General features: G+C 47.4%; 1 protein-coding gene across 1 annotated transcript in view; it reads left to right on the top strand.

Annotated features, from left to right (window-relative positions):
• Nucleotides 1-19,856, top strand: part of CENPK (centromere protein K) — a 153,896-nt gene that overhangs the window by 50,950 nt on the left and 83,090 nt on the right. Inside the window, exon 3 of the mRNA XM_063963172.1 lies at nucleotides 14,769-14,906. Within this exon, the coding sequence (XP_063819242.1) occupies nucleotides 14,769-14,906 (138 nt within the window). The remainder of the gene's footprint in view (nucleotides 1-14,768; nucleotides 14,907-19,856) is intronic.

The following is a 19,856-nucleotide window of genomic DNA, read 5'->3' as shown; positions in this document are numbered from 1 at the left end:
TATATAGTTTTTGCTTACATAAGGGTTATGTTACAGTTAGGATCAGTCGTTGGCTGATGCTGTTTTGTTTCATACTGTTAACTGGTTCGTATATTTCATGTTATACGGTGTGGATGGTGTGGGCCGGTATGAATCTTGCCCCTAGGTTAACGAAAATCCTTTCCTCGTACTGTCCGTCTCCTCTGCGCACAGTTTCTCTAACTGAGGTCTGGAGGAGGGGCATAGAGGGAGGAGCCAGTGCACACCCATATCTAAAGTTCTTTTTAGTGCCCATGTCTCCTGCGGAGCCCTTCTATTCCCCATGGTCCTTACGGAGTCCCCAGCATCCTCTACGGACTAGGAGAAAAAGATTTACCTATAGGTTTAAAATCTTATTTTATATATATATATATATATATATATATATATATATATATATATATATATATATATATATATACATACTAGTCCAGTGCAGTTTTATTGTTTTACTAAAATAATTATCTGCATTGTCACTGTGACTGTGTGTGCCTGTATCTGCTGTGTGGATTTCACTTCCGGTGTATCCCAGATATATCTATTGCTGTATTCTGTACCCTAAAGACTAGGTGCGTCAGGGTTTCTTATATAGTGCTTCACAGTATTTACCGTCAAGTGTATTCTACTGGGTACTCAGTCACATAATACCGGATTTATTCGCTGGTGTTGTGTACTGTGTACGCAGTAAGTGATTGTCCCTTTAAAAAAATAGTCAGCCGGCATCCCGTACGGTCGCCAGACTTGGGCGGCATTACATCCCGCTGTGTATGTCCACTGGTTCTAAGCCCTTCCGGGGCACACATAAGCCTGTCAAGGACAGCAGCAGGGTTGGGGGGGGGGGGGTGGAGGGGGACTGTCAGGGTGAGAAGGAGAGAATATGGGGCAAAACCGTTGGCATCTGACAACCTGACCGCTGTGGAGCTGATACGGTAATGTCTACAGTCGTGTAACACAAATGGAGATGCAGATAACTGCAGAAAGAGACACGCTCCTAGGACACACAGGAGGCAGGAAGGGTAAAACCTTTCATCGCCTCCTTCATTGACAGCTCATCACCTCCAGTGAAAGCTTTTGTCAGGACATCAGCGAAGTGCATTGTTCAGTTCTCTTTTTTTTTAAATGGGCAGAGCGCGGCACCCTGCCATGAATACTAACGTGAACACTAATGAGAAGAAGGTCATACATGCCACTTGTTTATAATTACGCTGAAATAGAACTTGTTGCCCAGGTTATAATCACTCTTGAGCATCTCGCTGCCTCATTACAGCTCCCATGCCTAGCATGGAGACAAAAATAAGATTTTACTTACCGATAAATCTATTTCTCGTAGTCCGTAGTGGATGCTGGGACTCCGTCAGGACCATGGGGATTAGCGGCTCCGCAGGAGACAGGGCACAAAAATAAAAGCTTTAGGACTAGGTGGTGTGCACTGGCTCCTCCCCCTATGACCCTCCTCCAAGCCTCAGTTAGGATACTGTGCCCGGACGAGCGTACACAATAAGGAAGGATTTTAAATCCCGGGTAAGACTCATACCAGCCACACCAATCACACCGTACAACTTGTGATCTGAACCCAGTTAACAGTATGACAAACGTAGGAGCCTCTGAACAGACGGCTCACAACAATAACAACCCGATTTTTTTGTAACAATAACTATGTACAAGTATTGCAGACAATCCGCACTTGGGATGGGCGCCCAGCATCCACTACGGACTACGAGAAATAGATTTATCGGTAAGTAAAATCTTATTTTCTCTGACGTCCTAGTGGATGCTGGGACTCTGTCAGGACCATGGGGATTATACCAAAGCTCCCAAACGGGCGGGAGAGTGCGGATGACTCTGCAGCACCGAATGAGAGAACTCCAGGTCCTCTTTAGCCAGGGTATCAAATTTGTAGAATTTTACAAACGTGTTCTCCCCCGACCACGTAGCTGCTCGGCAGAGTTGTAATGCCGAGACCCCTCGGGCAGCCGCCCAAGATGAGCCCACCTTCCTTGTGGAATGGGCCTTGATAGATTTAGGCTGTGGCAGGCCTGCCACAGAATGTGCAAGTTGAATTGTGCTACAAATCCAACGAGCAATCGTCTGCTTAGAAGCAAGAGCACCCAGCTTGTTGGGTGCATACAGTATAAACAGCGAGTCAGATTTTCTGACTCCAGCCGTCCTTGAAATATATATTTTCAATGCCCTGACAACGTCCAGCAACTTGGAATCCTCCAAATCGCTAGTAGCCGCAGGCACCACAATAGGCTGGTTCAGGTGAAACGCTGAAACCACCTTAGGCAGAAACTGAGGACGCGTCCGCAGTTCTGCCCTGTCCGAATGGAAAATCAGATATGGGCTTTTATACGATAAAGCCGCCAATTCTGACACTCTCCTGGCTGAAGCCAGGGCCAGTAGCATGGTTACTTTCCATGTAAGATATTTCAAATCCACCGATTTGAGTGGCTCAAACCAATGGGATTTGAGAAAATCCAAAACTACATTAAGATCCCACGGAGCCACTGGGGGCACAACCGGGGGCTGTATATGTAGTACTCCTTTTACAAAAGTCTGGACTTCAGGAACTGAAGCCAATTCTTTTTGGAAGAAAATCGACAGGGCCGAAATTTGAACCTTAATGGACCCTAATTTGAGGCCCATAGACAATCCTGTTTGCAGGAAATGTAGGAATCGACCCAGTTGAAATTCCTCCGTCGGGGCCTTCCTGGCCTCACACCACGCGACATATTTTCTCCAAATGCGGTGATAATGTTGTGCAGTCACCTCCTTCCTGGCTTTTACCAGGGTAGGGATGACCTCTTCCGGAATGCCTTTTTCCCTTAGAATTCGGCGTTCAACCGCCATGCCGTCAAACGCAGCCGCGGTAAGTCTTGGAATAGACACGGTCCCTGCTGAAGCAGGTCCCGTCTTAGAGGTAGAGGCCACGGATCTTCCGTGAGCATCTCCTGAAGTTCCGGGTACCAAGTTCTTCTTGGCCAATCCGGAGCCACGAGCATCGTTCTTACTCCCCTTTGCCGTATAATTCTCAGTACTTTTGGTATGAGAGGCAGAGGAGGAAACACATACACTGACTGGAACACCCACGGTGTTACCAGAGCGTCCACAGCTATTGCCTGAGGGTCTCTTGACCTGGCGCAATACCTGTCCAGTTTTTTGTTGAGGCGGGACGCCATCATATCCACCTTTGGTTTTTCCCAACGGTTCACAATCATGTGGAAGACTTCTGGATGAAGTCCCCACTCTCCCGGGTGTAGATCGTGTCTGCTGAGGAAGTCCGCTTCCCAGTTGTCCACTCCCGGAATGAACACTGCTGACAGTGCTATCACATGATCTTCCGCCCAGCGAAGAATCCTTGCAGCTTCTGCCATTGCCCTCCTGCTTCTTGTGCCGCCCTGTCTGTTTACGTGGGCGACTGCCGTGATGTTGTCCGACTGGATCAACACCGGCTGACCCTGAAGCAGGGGTTTTGCCAGGCTTAGAGCATTGTAAATCGCTCTTAGCTCCAGTATATTTATGTGAAGAGACATCTCCAGGCTTGACCACACTCCCTGGAAGTTTCTTCCCTGTGTGACCGCTCCCCAGCCTCTCAGACTGGCATCCGTGGTCACCAGGACCCAGTCCTGTATGCCGAATCTGCGGCCCTCTAACAGATGAGCACTCTGCAACCACCACAGAAGAGACACCCTTGTCCGTGGAGACAAAGTTATCCGCTGATGCATCTGCAGATGCGATCCGGACCATTTGTCCAGCAGATCCCACTGAAAAGTTCGTGCGTGGAATCTGCCGAATGGAATCGCTTCGTAAGAAGCCACCATTTTTCCCAGGACTCTTGTGCATTGATGCACAGACACTTTTCCTGGTTTTAGGAGGTTCCTGACAAGTTCGGATAACTCCCTGGCTTTCTCCTCCGGAAGAAACGCCTTTTTCTGAACCGTGTCCAGAATCATTCCCAGGAACAGCAGACGTGTCGTCGGGGTCAATTGAGATTTTGGAAAATTCAGAATCCACCCGTGCTGTTGCAGCACTACTTGGGTTAGTGCTACTACGTCCCCCAGCTGTTCTCTGGACCTTGCCCTTATCAGGAGATCGTCCAAGTAAGGGATAATTAATACGCCTTTTCTTCGCAGAAGAAACATCATTTCGGCCATTACCTTGGTAAAGACCCGAGGTGCCGTGGACAATCCAAACGGCAGCGTCTGAAACTGATAATGACAGTTTTGCACCACGAACCTGAGGTACCCTTGATGTGAAGGGCAAATTGGGACATGCAGGTAAGCATCCTTGATGTCCAGGGACACCATAAAGTCCCCTTCTTCCAGATTCGCTATCACTGCTCTGAGTGACTCCATCTTGAACTTGAATTTTTGTATGTACAGGTTCAAAGATTTCAGATTTAGAATAGGTCTTACCGAGCCGTCCGGCTTCGGTACCACAAATAGTGTGGAATAATACCTCTTTCCCTGTTGTAGGAGGGGTACCTTGACTATCACCTGCTGAGAATACAGCTTGTGAATGGCTTCCAATACCGTCGCCCTGTCTGAGGGAGACGTTGGCAGAGCAGACTTTAGGAACCGGCGAGGGGGAGACTTCTCGAATTCCAACCTGTAACCCTGAGATACTACCTGCAGGATCCAGGGGTCCACCTGTGAGTGAGCCCACTGTGCGCTGAAATTCTTGAGTCGACCCCCCACCGCCCCTGAGTCCGCTTGTAAAGCCCCAACGTCATGCTGAGGGCTTTGCAGAAGCCGGGGAAGGCTTCTGCTCCTGGGAGGGAGCTGCTTGGTGCACTCTTACCCTTTCCTTTGCCTCGGGGCAGATATGACTGTCCTTTTGCCCGCTTGTTCTTATAGGAACGAAAGGACTGCGGCTGAAAAGACGGTGTCTTTTTCTGTTGGGAGGGGACCTGAGGTAAAAAGGTGGATTTCCCGGCTGTTGCCGTGGCCACCGTGATCATATAACGTGTGGCCCTACTGGAAAATACGTTTGTTTCTTCACCGTCGACACTAGATTCGGTGTCCGTGTCTGGGTCTGTGTCGACCTACTGAGGTAAAGGGCGTTTTATAGCCCCTGACGGTGTCTGAGACGCCTGGACAGGTACTAACTGGTTTGCCGGCCGTCTCATGTCGTCAACTGATTTTTGTAACGTGCTGACATTATCACGTAATTCCATAAACAAAGCCATCCATTCCGGTGTCGACTCCCTAGGGGGTGACATCACCATTACCGGCAATTGCTCCGCCTCCACACCAACATCGTCCTCATACATGTCGACACACACGTACCGACACACAGCAGACACACAGGGAATGCTCTTATCGAAGACAGGACCCCACTAGCCCTTTGGGGAGACAGAGGGAGAGTTTGCCAGCACACACCCAAGCGCTATAAATATATAGGAACAACCCTACAGAAGTGTTGTTTCCTTTATAGCAGCTTAATATATCAATATCGCCAAAAAAGTGCCCCCCCTCTCTGTTTTTTTACCCTGTTTCTGTAGTGCAGTGCAGGGGAGAGTCCTGGGAGCCTTCCTCGCAGCGGAGCTGTGCAGGAAAATGGCGCTGTGTGCTGAGGAGATAGGCCCCGCCCCCTATTTCGGCGGGCTCTTCTCCCGGTGTTTGTGAGACCTGGCAGGGGTTAAATATATCCATATAGCCCCAGGGGCTATATGTGATGTATGTTTAGCCAGAACAAGGTATTATCATTGCTGCCCAGGGCGCCCCCCCCCAGCGCCCTGCACCCTCAGTGACCGCTGGTGTGAAGTGTGCTGACAACAATGGCGCACAGCTGCAGTGCTGTGCGCTACCTCATGAAGACTGAAAAGTCTTCTGCCGCCGGTTTCTGGACCTCTTCACTTTTCGGCATCTGCAAGGGGGTCGGCGGCGCGGCTCCGGGACCGGACTCCATGGCTGGGCCTGTGTTCGATCCCTCTGGAGCTAATGGTGTCCAGTAGCCTAAGAAGCCAATCCATCCTGCACGCAGGTGAGTTCACTTCTTCTCCCCTAAGTCCCTCGTTGCAGTGAGCCTGTTGCCAGCAGGACTCACTGAAAATAAAAAACCTAATAACTTTTTCTAAGCAGCTCTTTAGGAGAGCCACCTAGATTGCACCCTGCTCGGACGGGCACAAAAACCTAACTGAGGCTTGGAGGAGGGTCATAGGGGGAGGAGCCAGTGCACACCACCTAGTCCTAAAGCTTTTATTTTTGTGCCCTGTCTCCTGCGGAGCCGCTAATCCCCATGGTCCTGACGGAGTCCCAGCATCCACTAGGACGTCAGAGAAAGACCTTTAAGATCAAAACCGCTGAGAATGAACATAATTTAGCACATGACAGAATCTGATTCCTCTACATTCATTGTGCGTTAATCTATAATATATGCCAGGGGTTCTCAACTTTTTCTTGTGATTACCAAATAACCACTATATGATTAGGTCAAGTACCACATTGCAGAAGGTATGAATTTATGAACATGTAAACATCTCTCTAATGTAACTTCCTGTTCTGTATTGTTCTCCTCTACCCCCTCATCTGTGTCTAGTATTGGCCTTCCTCTCCCTTACCTGTATGTCCATTCATGCGCTCTATCCACCTTTATCTGTATGTCAATTCATGTGCTCCCCCTCTTTGTTTGTTTGATCATTCATGTGTCGTCCCCCCCCCCCATATCTGTATGTCCATTCATGTGCTCCCCCTCCTCATCTGTATGTCCATTCATGTGCTCCCCCCTCCTCATCTGTATGTCCATTCATGTGCTCCCCCCTCCTCACCTGTATGTCCATTCATGTGCTCCCCCCTCCTCATCTGTATGTCCATTCATGTGCTCCCCCCTCCTCATCTGTATGTCCATTCATGTGCTCCCCCCTCCTCATCTGTATGTCCATTCATGTGCTCCCCCCTCCTCATCTGTATGTCCATTCATGTGCTCCCCCCTCCTCATCTGTATGACCATTCATGTGCCCCCCCCCTCATCTGTATGTCCATTCATGTGCTCCCCCCTCCTCATCTGTATGTCCATTCATGTGCTCCCCCTCCTCATCTGTATGACCATTCATGTGCTCCCCCTCCTCATCTATATGACCATTCATGTGCTCCCCCCTCCTCATCTGTATGACCATTCATGTGCTCCCCCCTCCTCATCTGTATGACCATTCATGTGCTCCCCCCTCCTCATCTGTATGTCCATTCATGTGCTCCCCCCTCCTCATCTGTATGTCCATTCATGTGCTCCCCCCTCCTCATCTGTATGTCCATTCATGTGCTCCCCCCTCCTCATCTGTATGACCATTCATGTGCTCCCCCCCCCTCATCTGTATGTCCATTCATGTGCTCCCCCCTCCTCATCTGTATGGCCATTCATGTGCTCCCCCTCCTCATCTGTATGACCATTCATGTGCTCCCCCCTCCTCATCTATATGACCATTCATGTGCTCCCCCTCCTCATCTGTATGACCATTCATGTGCTCCCCCCTCCTCATCTGTATGACCATTCATGTGCTTCCCCCTCCTCATCTGTATGTCCATTCATGTGCTCCCCCTCCTCATCTGTATGTCCATTCATGTGCTCCCCCCATCTATATGTACATTCATGTGCTTCCCCCCCTCCTCATCTGTATGTCCATTCATGTGCTCCCCCCTTCGCATCTGTATGTCCATTCATGTGCTCCCCCCATCTAAATGTACATTCATGTGCTTCCCCCCCTCCTCATCTATATGTACATTCATGTGCTTCCCCCCCCTCATCTGTATGTACATTCATGTGCTCCCCCCTCCTCATCTGTATGACCATTCATGTGCTCCCCCCTCCCTCAGCTGTATGACCATTCATGTGCTCCCCCCTCCTCATCTTTATGACCATTCATGTGCTCGCTCTCTCTCCATCATCTGTATGTCCATTCATGTGCTCCCCCCCTCCTCATCTGTATGTCCATTCATGTGCTCTCCCCTCCCTCATCTGTATGACCATTCATGTGCTCCCCCCTCCTCATCTGTATGACCATTCATGTGCTTCCCCCCCTCCTCATCTGTATGTCCATTCATGTGCTCTCCCCTCCCTCATCTGTATGACCATTCATGTGCTCCCCCCTCCTCATCTGTATGTCCATTCATGTGCTCCCCCCTCCTCATCTGTATATCCATTCATGTGCTCCCCCCTCCTCATCTGTATGTTTATTCATGTGCTCTCCCCTCCCTCATCTGTATGTTTATTCATGTGCTCGCTCTCTCTCCATCATCTGTATGTCCATTCATGTGCTCTCCCTCCCTCATCTGTATGTCCATTCATGTGCTCTCCCTCCCTCATCTGTATGACCATTCATGTGCTCCCCCCTCCTCATCTGTATGTCCATTCATGTGCTCCCCCCTCCTCATCTGTATGTCCATTCATGTGCTCCCCCCTCCTCATCTGTATGTTTATTCATGTGCTCTCCCCTCCCTCATCTGTATGTCCATTCATGTGCTCCCCCCTCCTCATCTGTATGTTTATTCATGTGCTCTCCCCTCCCTCATCTGTATGTTTATTCATGTGCTCGCTCTCTCTCCATCATCTGTATGTCCATTCATGTGCTCTCCCTCCCTCATCTGTATGTCCATTCATGTGCTCTCCCTCCCTCATCTGTATGTCCATTCATGTGCTCTCTCCATTATTTGTATGTCCATCCATAAAGAGCTGTGGGGTTGAAGGAATAGGAGGAGACAGGGAAAGATAGTAGAAATAGAGGAGAGAAATGTGTGGAATAATAAAAGTGAGATGGAGGATTAGATGAAGACAGGTGGGAGGAATAAAGGCAGGCAAGGGAGTGAACTGGTGGAATAGGGATGACAGAGGGTAGGGATAGGGGACATGGGAGGTATAGGATAGAGGCAAAGCGAGGAGGGGGGAATACTCCAGCATTGCTCCAGGCACAATATCTAGCAACCTGGCGAATGACAGGTCCAAATGCTGTTATGTTATGCTGCATTCTGGGAAAAGGAGCTTTGCTGTTTTTATTTATATTTCTCTTACGTCCTAGAGGATACTAGGGTCCATTTAGTACCATGGGGTATAGATGGGTCCACCAGGAGCCATGGGCACTTTGATAGTGTGGGCTGGCTCCTCCCTCTATGCCCCTCCTACCAGACTCCGTTTAGAAAATGTGCCCGGAGGAGCCGGTCACGCTTATGGAAGCTCCTGAAGAGTTTTCTGCGTTTCATTTATATGTTTGTTATTTTCAGGCAGGGCTGGTTGGCACCAGCCTGCCTGTTTCGTGGGACTTAGGGGGGATGGCCCAACCTCTTGAAGGGTTAATGGTCCCGTTCTCCGCTGACAGGACACCGAGCTCCTGAGGGATCTATTCGCAAGCCCATCACGGCAAGCGTACATTCCCACAGCACGCCGCCACCCCTAACAGAGCCACAAGAATGAAGAGTGGTGAGTACTGAGCCGGCATCCCAGCTAGCGGGGCGCCGGCCATTATGGCGGCATGAGGGTACGGAGATGCACGGCTTCTAAACGGGGCGGAATGCGTCTCCGGACACAGTACACAACTGCGTCCCGTACACTGTACACAGTACCCATACTGGCACAACAGCCTTAAAACGGTTTTCTCCATTTTAAGCACCAGATTCCTCAGCCAGTATAAAAAAAGCGGGAAGCCACTGAAGGGGCAGGGCTTCACTAAGAGAGGATCCAGCAGCTCACCAGCGCCATTTTCCCTCTGCAGTGGACACAGACGCTGACTGACAGGGACGCACAGCTCCTCCAGTGTGACTCCAAATTACCTCAGCGGTACCAGGGGGTCATAGCAGGGGGGGGAGTGATTACTAGTGTACTAAGTCCCCTATTAGGGTACTTAGTCTGCGACCCGGCTAAGCTTGGCATTAGGCTAATTGTGCTTAACCTTTCCTGTGTGTGTGTGTGTGTGTGTGTGTGTGTGTGTGTGTGTGTGTGTGTGTGTGTGTGTGTGTGCGGTCACATTACATTATGTCAGGCAAAGAGTGTGTGTCTACTACCGCAGAGTGTTCCTCTTCACCAGGGGGCTCAGTACTGGGTAGTCAGGGTTCACAGACTAGCGGTGCTGAACCGGAATGGGTTAATTCTCTTAAGGGAATGATCTCAACTCTTTCTACAAAATTGTCCCGCAATGAGAAAGAGACGCAATACTTAAAACAAACTGTGGATGAGTTATGAACAGAGACTCAGTTCCCTCCCATTTGTCCGCAAAAGCGATCTCTGGCCCTTATCCTGCAGTCTGACGCTGACAGGTCAGACATGGAGGAGGGGGAGGTGGACTCAGAGTGGGGGGATGCAGCTCTCTCCCAGGGAATAGAGGCTCTTATAGAAGCTATAAGAGATGTTCTGCATATTCCTGATAAGGTGTCAGAGGAGTGTAAGGAATCTTGTTTTAATGTAAAAAAGAAGTCCTTGGTCACTTTTCCTGCGTCAAAGGAATTGAATAACCTGTTTGAAGAACCATGGGTTAATCCTGATAAGAAGTTTCAGATCACTAAAAGGTTGCTCTCATCTTTTCCTTTTCCTCTGGAGGATAGGAAAAAATTTGAAAATCCACCAATAGTGGACGCATCAGTCTCTAGGCTGTCAAGTAAAATTGTATTGCCTGTTCCTGGTGCAGCCTCCCTGAAAGACACGGCTGATCGTAAAATTGAGACTACACTCAAATCATTGTACACAGCTGCTGGGGTGGCCCAAAGACCCACTATTGCATGTGCGTGGATCACTAAAGCCATTGCTAAATGGTCATGTAACCTAATTGAGGGGTTAGAGTCCTTATCTAGGGGGGATGTTGTTTTACTCCTGCAGCATATACAGGACTCTGCAAACTTTATGGTGGAAGCCATAAAGGAAATAGGCGTGCTTAACGCACGCACCACCGCTATGGCAGTGTTGGCACGCAGAGGCTTGTGGCTATGCCAGTGGACTACTGACGCGGATTCCAGGAAAGGCGTGGAAGGCCTACCATTCACAGGAGAGGTCTTGTACATAGATGAATTAGACAAATGGATCTCCACAGCTACTGCGGGTGAGTCTACATATCTTCCTTCCGCAGCCCCCCTAACCAAGAAGACTTATTCAGCTTCTAAGTTACAGTCCTTTCGGTTGGCCAAGTTCAAGGGCAAATCCAGAGGTGCTTCTACGTCCTCCAGCGGCGCAAGAGGTAAACCACGCAAACCAGCAACAGCAGGTGCTCAGGAACAGAGCTCAGGCTCTGCTTCCTCAAAGATTGCAGCATGACGGTGGACCGCAATGCCTGGAAGGCTGTCAGGTGGGAGCTCGCCTACAATTCTTCAGTCAAATCTGGTCAAATTTGTGCCGGGATCCCTGGGTCATAACTCTTGTATAACTTTACAACATGCCATCCAAAAACTGGTACAGACTCACGTCATTGTTCCAGTTCCACCTCATCAGCTAAACAAGGGGTACTATTCCAACTTGTTGTAGATCTGGAGGAGGGGGAATTCCTAGTGTCACTGGATATCAAAGATGCGTACCTTCACATTCCGATCTGGCCGCCTCATCGAGCTTACCTACGGTTTGCACTGCAGGAATGTCACTACCAGTTCCAGGCCCTGCCATTTGGTCTCTCCACGGCACCGAGGGTGTTCACCAAGGTGATGGCAGAGATGATGTTTCTACTCCGCAAACAGGGAGTGAACATAATTCCGTACCTTGACGATCTTCTGATAAAAGCAACGTCCAGGGAAAGGTTGCTGGACAGCATTGCTCACTCAACCAAACTTCTCCAGGATCATGGGTGGATTCTGAACCTTCCGAAATCTCACCTAGAGCCAACACGAGGCTCCCATTCCTGGGAATGATACTGGATACGGAGTCGCAGAAGGTGTTCCTTCCATTTGAAAAGGCATTAGTGAGCCAGTCGATGGTTCAGGATGTCCTGAATCCAACCCGGATATCGGTGCCTCTATGCATTCTTATGGCTCTGAAGAGCGGGGACTTTGAATAAGTATAAAGCTGGTAATAACATCTAACACCAGTTAAAAATATACGGAGAAACTCCGTGAAGAGACTGTATTACAAAGTGTATATGCAAAGAACCGCTATTTGAAGGAGGCTCGTTAAAAAGCTATACTGGCACTAAGTTACAAATATCAGCTACTATTCTTAAGGACTGCAAGGCAAATGTTACAATTGTGATAATAGGGCCTTACGAGACTGCTCAGGCTAAGTGTATAGCTGCACGCTATTATATATAGTTGGGATTGTGCAATATTCTCTGGCTGGTAATATAAGATAGTAATATGGTATGAATTATAGGAACCATATATTTTAATTATATCTAGTGAGAAATACTGTGTACCTGAATATTTTATATAGGTTATTAAAAGTATTATTTTAATGTGACTGTGCCAGCGCTTTCCTTGTATTTTTTGTACCTCTATGCATTCGCCTTCTGGGGGAAATGGTGGCCTCTTACGAGGCTCTTCAATATGGAAGGTTTCACGCAAGACCCTTCCCGCTCGATCTGTTGGACAAATGGTTCGGATCGCATCTTCACATACACCAGAGTATCCGTCTGTCACCAAAAGCCAGGATCTCCCTTCTGTGGTGTCTACAGACTTCTCACCTCGTTGAGGGTCGGAATTCAGAATTGGATTCTGTTAACCACAGACGCAAGCCTCAGAGGTTGGGGAGAAGTCACTCAGGGGGTGCAGTTTCAAGGAAGATGGTCGAGTCAGGAAGTCGTCCAATCAACATTCTGGAACTGAGGGCCGTATACAACGCTCTTCTGCAGGCCCCATATTTTCTCCAAGATTAGGCCATTCAGGTCCAGTCGGACAATGTGACGGCAGTAACGTACATAAACCGACAGGGCGGAACGAAAAGCAGAGCAGCAATGTCAGAGGTGTCAAGAATTCTTCTCTGGGCAGAGAGAAACGCTGTGGCGTTGTCAGTGGTCTTCATTCCGGGCGTAGACAACTGGGAAGCAGACTTCCTCAGCAAACACGACCTGCACCCGGGGGAGTGGGTCCTTCACCCGGAGGTGTTTAGGTGCTTGACAAATCGATGGGGATATCCACAGATCAACATGATGGCCTCTCGTCTCAACAACAAGCTCAAGCGGTATTGTTCCAGGTCAAGAGACCCACAGGCGGTGGCGGTAGACGCCCTGACGACTCCATGGGTCTATCAAAGGGTGTACATGTTTCCTCCAGTTCCTCTGATCCCAAGAATTCTAAAGAGAATAAAAAGGGATAAGGTTCAAACAATTCTAATTGCTCCGGACTGGCCAAGAAGGGCATGGTACGCGGACCTTCTGAAGATGCTCCTCGAAGATCCGTGGCCTTTTCCTCTTCGCGAGGATTGTCTATCAGGCTACGTTTGACGGCATGGAAGTTGAATGGCTGATTTTAGCCAGGAGAAGGATCCCTAACAAGGTTATCCCCACTATGATCCAAGCCAGTAAGGGGGCAATGTCTAAGCATTACCATCGTATTTGGAAGAAATACGTCTCTTGGTGTGAGAGCAGAAAATATTCGGTGGAATTCCACCTAGGACGTTTCCTGCTTTTTCTACAAGCAGGAGTGGATGTGGGCCCACGTCTGGGCTCCATAAAAGTCCAGATTTCGCCTTGTCCATTTTCTTTCAGAAACAATTGGCTTCTCTCCCTGAGGTCCAGACGTTCTTGAAAGGTGTTCTGCACATCCAACCTCCCTTTGTGCCTCTCACGGCACCTTGGGATTTTGATGTGGTGCTGCATTTACTCCAATCGGACTGGTTTGAGCCGTTACAGGAGGTTGACGTAAAATATCTTATGTGGAAGACCGCCGTTAGCCTTGGCTTCAGCAAGATGTGTGCCGTTATCTTGTTCAATAATGATCGAGATCGTTCATATCTTTGAGGAATATCGGCAAGTGTGTAGGGCCTATAAGCCCTATTGAAAGACCTAGCTTTCAATAGGACTAAGTTCTGTCCGGAATCAAGCACTCAAAGGTCTGTTTTCAAATTCAATGTGGACTGTTAACTGCCAGCTTTGAACTTATCCCCAGGACTGTGACACATTTCCATGGACACTTTTCAGTCGAATATGTCCGGCTTCCACATGTGGTAATATACCAAAGAAATTGCTGTGCTTGCCCTATTATCGTAATTTCTATTTTAATCTTAATCTTTTAAAACCAGCTGTTTATTTGTTGCAACAATTTTCTATGTAATAAAATACATATTTTTTTCCATATACAGTTATTCGCGCTGTATATACCTTTCTCTATTTCTATTTCTAGGGACTAACTATCTCTTTAAACAGCTGCTTAAGGTCAAGCATCTAATTTTATTTAGCGCCGGGTCTATTACCTAGGTAATTCTTTCCCACCTTCTCTCGAAGTATGTCCGTCTCCTCTGGCACAGTTTCCTAGACTGAGTCTGGTAGGAGGGGCATAGAGTGAGGAGCCAGCCCACTCTATCAAATTCTTAAAGTGCCCATGGCTCCTAGTGGACCTTTCTATACCCCATGGTACTAAATGGACCCCAGTATCCTCTACGGACTATGAGAAAAGGATTTACCGGTAAGTAACCAAAATCCTATTTTTTCACAAGACACAATGTAAGAAGTACTGTTATATGGTAAAAGGTAAAAGCTTCTCTTTAAGAAAACAGACAATGTACATTGACCTATTGTTCCCCCAGTTGCAGTAGTCTTTATATTTCACCCTCTCTGTATTGTCTCTGAGGCTCTGTCAGAAAGTGTCTGGTGATGACGGTAATTGACACACACAAATTGCAATTTATCTCCTCAGACTGAGCACCTTGCAAGACACATGTCATCGTATCAGCATGATATCCCACCTGACCTAACTTCTACCATGCAAATCAGTGAGGCATCTAAGAAGCAATTGTTACAGATGCATGATGAACTATGGCAGCAATTCAAACAGGTATGCAGTAAATGGCAGGACATGGGAAGCTCTTCTGCTCTTCAGTATAGGTGTGTTACTGTGCGTCTTACAATAACCATTCACATGAGTTTTTCTACATGGAAATCTAGATTCAAGGTTTCTTCCTCATACATACTTGTGTTTGTTTTACTGTAATGTAAATGTAATTCAGCTAAGAAATCAAATAACCATTAAAGGAGGCCTCTGCAACTCTCAAAAAAATATCCCCCACTTGATAATAAGATGATTTGGAATTTATTATTATTATTATTATTATGGTAAAATATTATTGGAGTCTTGTGAGCTGGAGATTCCAGGTAATTGGAATTAGTGCAGGATAAGGTAGCAATGCCATGAAATAGGATTTGTTTTGTCTGTTAAATCGTTTCTATCAGGCTATTGGGGAACATTGGATACTACATTGTGGTGTAGAATGTGGCCTCCTGGGCACTTTACTGCAAAAATGCCATGCTCCTGCCCATCTATAACCCTATAGCCTGCTTGGGAACTTACTTACATGTTTAGCGAAGCTGGAGAAGGCAGAACCAGGACTACAGCACTAGAGGCTGAGGAGACAAATAATGAGAAAAACAATTTTAACCAGGATATGCAAAGAGCATACATTGAGGTCATCTAGTCTTCTCCAATTGACAGAGAGAAAATAATTTTCTGCGAGTTCACAACTTCTTTTTTCTTTAGTACCTAAATGGGGGTCACTTGGATGTAATGGGCTCCTCCTCGGGGTGCACAACCAATGGTTGCATTTTAGTAGGCAAAAGTATTAACTCTACAATTTTGTGAAGAGGAGGGTGCCCAGTACTGCTGCTCAGTAGAGCCACCGTACTGTCCATGTGGACACCCCATCTATGTGGTGGAATATGTCATGTCAGTTTTGGACTTCGTAAAAATCCAACAGACCATACATCCTGTGCAAGTTTTGGGTCCTATGGACATTTATTAGTCAGTGTCTTTACAAGGACCAGAAAATGAAGACCACTCTCTTCTTCTGGAGACTTATCCCAATCTATGACCATGATCACAGACAGTGTCCAGTCCAGAACAAACTTAAGACACTGATTTTGACTGAAAGGAAGGTTTGGTCCTAAGTATAGTCTTGCCTTCATAGAAAATGAGGAAAGGACACCTACAGGAGATAGGCAACAGGAAGTCAGTCTTTCGGCTGTGAAACTTTCATCCAACTGAATCCATTGATTTGAAAAGGAGGGTGCTGCAAGGGCGTCAGCACCAGATTGAGATCCCTTCGAGCTATTGAAAGGTTGCAGATGCATCACTTTCTTTAAGAAGGTCTGCACTGTTTTCTTCTTCTTCAAAACAATCCTGCAAACATAACAGTAGACAATCCTAATAAAATGAAGACATAGGAAACTCCACCACTTCACACCAGGTGATGTCAGTATTCCAAGTTCTGTTGTAGTCTTGACAAGAACAACCTTTTGAATCTCGAGTGTAGCCTAAACCACACTTTCAAAAATACCTTAAGTTCTGTGGCTCATGGCTTCAACAACCACGCTGCTAAAGCCAGCAGAGATAAACTCTAGTAAATAAAAAGAGGCTCTGATTTAAGAGATTAAGTTTTGGAAGCAGGTGCCACCTTGAACCCTCTGCCACACTTAAGGTGGAAGGAACAAATGTAGCATCTATCAGAAATGCCTGCCAATAACTCCTCATCATGCCTAGGCACCCTGGATTAAGGGACCATTCCCTGGGCTGAAGGGTTTGTCTACTGAGAGAGTCTACTCTTACTTTTCCACCCTAGGGATAAAGGGGGTCATTCCGAGTTGATCACTAGCTGCCGTTGTTCGCAGCGCAGCGATCAGGCTAAAAATCGTCGTACGGGTACAAAGCCCGTTGTGGTTGTGCACAGGTTCTAGCGAAGTTTTCAGTCGCACTGACGGCCGCAAGAAGGGAGTGTTTGCAAAAACGCAGGCGTGTCTGAAAAAACGCATGCGTGGCTGGGCGTTCGCTGGGCGGGTGTATAAAGTGATCGCAAGCGCTGAGTAGGTTCAGAGCTACTCTGAAACTGCACAAACTGTTTTTGCAGAGCTCGGCTGCACATGCGTTCGCACTTCTGCTAAGCTAAAATACACTCCCCAGTGGGCGGCGGCATAGCGTTTGCACGGTGGCTAAAACTAGCTAGCAAGCGATCAACTCGGAATGACCCCCAAAAGCCACTGTCACGTCTATAACATGTTGATCCATCCAACGCATGATACTGGTGGTCTCTCTCATGGCCTTTACGCTCTTGGGGTCTAATTCAGACCTGCTCGCTAATTTTGCTGTCCTGTGATCAAATAGTCGCCGCCCAAGGGGAGTGTAAATTTGCTGTGCAAGTGTGCGACTGCATGTGTTCGCCGTGCTACAAATATCCCTCAGTCAGTGGATAGCTGCAAATCCGTTTGCACCTCGTTCACCATTGAATATTTTTTCCACTGTGTGCAGTGTGTGCGCAGCCCAGGACTTACTCCTACAGTGCGATCGGTTCCGGAGCTGACGTCACACACCCTCCCTGAAAACGTTTGGGGAACGCCTGCGTTTTCCCTGACACTCCCAGAAAACGGTCAGTTACCAACCACAAACGACCTCTTTCTGTCAATCAGCTTGCGAATGGCTGTGTTGAAATTTTTGCACAGCTTGTCGCTGTTCGGCAATGCCTGTTGTTGTTTGGCGACGTGCGTGCGCATTGCGGGGTATACGGAGTCAATCGATAATGGCCCCCTGTGCGAAAACACACAGCAGCAATCAGGTCTGTATCGAGCTCTTGGTACATTCTTAGTGATTTATGTGAATGTGGCATAGTCAGATCTGATTTTGATGGCCTTCCTCGCAAGCACTGAACATGAACAATTGCTCTAAACATTGGATGTGGAAGGCACCTAAAAAGGAACTCTGCAAATTGTAAAGTATCCTTCATCCGAAGCATGAACCTACACCTGCCTACATCTGACCAGAACTTTATCAGTGATTACAGTGAGAGAATCTTGTCCTATAGTAAGAATCCCCTCTGCTGAGTGGGTTCTAATAGAAGCCCCAAGAAGATTATCTTCGGCAACGAGTGGGTCGGATTTCTGGAACTGAGAATTTAACCATGAGATTCCAAGGTCTGATCTATCTGCAGGGCATGACCGTGTAGCAAGCCCTAGGTATTGGCAACATTCAACAGAGCGACCAGGTAAGAGATGACTATCACTCTCCTGGATCTGAGAAGGCAGCCATTACTGCTGTGATCTATGTGTACACTATGGCACAGTGAGTAGGTTACAGGACAGGGCCTGAACCTGAAAATGACAGCGTTGAATGGCATGAAACTGTGCCTATACGTAGCTGCCACTGACCTCTCTCCCAGCGCAGGACCCAGGCTGAAGCGCAGTAGGAACGACTGTGCATAGCACTTAACTGACTGCTGGTGGTGGTCTTGGCCTGATGATCACAGGAGTAATGCGGATTCCAGTCATAGTCTAGGGGACTATACCATGCTGGTAGACGAGTGTGCCAATCCCAACACCTTTACAACCTGCTCTAAGCATCCCCATCTGAGGCTGAATGATGCTAGTCAGAGCAGCAAAAGAAAATCAAGAACGTGTCTGGCTCTGGTGGGCACTCAAAACACATGGTGAAGTTCCCAGGCTGCCTTCAGTGGGTATAGAGGGAGAAACTTCAGCTATTTTGCCGGTAAAGTGCCCAAGCTCCTTTCATCACACTATATACCCCAGTGTATCCAATGTCCCTCCAATTGGATGCTAGATAAAAAAAAAAATTAAACCACTGCGGCAAGCTGTAAGAAACAGCATAGCAATTTCTCTGTTTATTCAGACCGCTATTAATGATAAACTCTTTAGATTTCTTTATACTGTGTTTATGTGACAACCATGGCAACTACAGACACACAAGGCACATGAAATAAGCAGAGATGTTTTGAAATGCCCCTTTGAGCTCTGTTTTCACTGTGACATCCTCCTCTTACCTCCCCTTCCTCCCTCTGCAAGCTCGCAGAGTAATAGTGCCTGGCATCTAGACAATGTGCTTTGTGTCTGCTCTGTGCACTGTAACATTCTCTTCTTCCATCACGTGACATGCTGAAAGTTGTGCACCATATTTTTGTTGCACTCTGTAGAAAGGAATTAATGATCTGCAGAAGGTTAACCAAGAACATTGAATATCATATGCATGCTTTGGTACTTAACTTGCTAAAAAAAAAAAAAAAAAAAGCAGTTGCTGCTTTAAAAAGTTAGCAGTTGGCTCTCTTACCTGCCCCTCCCCCCTACTCTTTATCCACTACAACTGGACTTGGCAAGTTGCCGAAACATCTGTGAGTTGGTTATTTTTTGTTTTTGTATTTTTTTGCAGTAATGTTGCTGCACTGTACAAAATAGTGACCCCACAGTGCTGCAGAAAACCTGGTAAGTTTTACTGTTTTGTTTCATTCATAAGGGAGCGGAAATGTTTTTAAGAAAAACATTTGCAAATCATATTATTGTCAATTGGGGAATATACTTAGCTAATTGAGTGGACACCTCTTAATAAAGGATTTGTTTTCTTCCGTGTTAAATAATGTAATGCCTGTAAACAACCATTTTTTCTCTTACGTCCTAGAGGATGCTGGGGACTCCGTAAGGACCATGGGGTATAGACGGGCTCCGCAGGAGATATGGGCACTATAAAGAACTTTAGAATGGGTGTGCACTGGCTCCTCCCTCTATGCCCCTCCTCCAGACCTCAGTTAGATCCTGTGCCCAGAGGAGATTGGGTGCATTACAGGGGAGCTCTCTGATAAAGAATTTTGTTAGGTTTTTTATTTTCAGGGAGCACTGCTGGCAACAGGCTCCCTGCATCGTGGGACTAAGGAGAGAGAAGCAGACCTACTTAAGTGATAGGCTCTGCTTCTTAGGCTACTGGACACCATTAGCTCCAGAGGGAGTCGGAACACAGGTC

This window comes from Pseudophryne corroboree, chromosome 1, assembly GCF_028390025.1.
Source record: "Pseudophryne corroboree isolate aPseCor3 chromosome 1, aPseCor3.hap2, whole genome shotgun sequence".
NCBI classification, from domain to species: domain Eukaryota; kingdom Metazoa; phylum Chordata; class Amphibia; order Anura; family Myobatrachidae; genus Pseudophryne; species Pseudophryne corroboree.
Note: the sequence above shows the minus strand (reverse complement) of the source record. Positions and strands in the feature narration are given on the sequence as shown.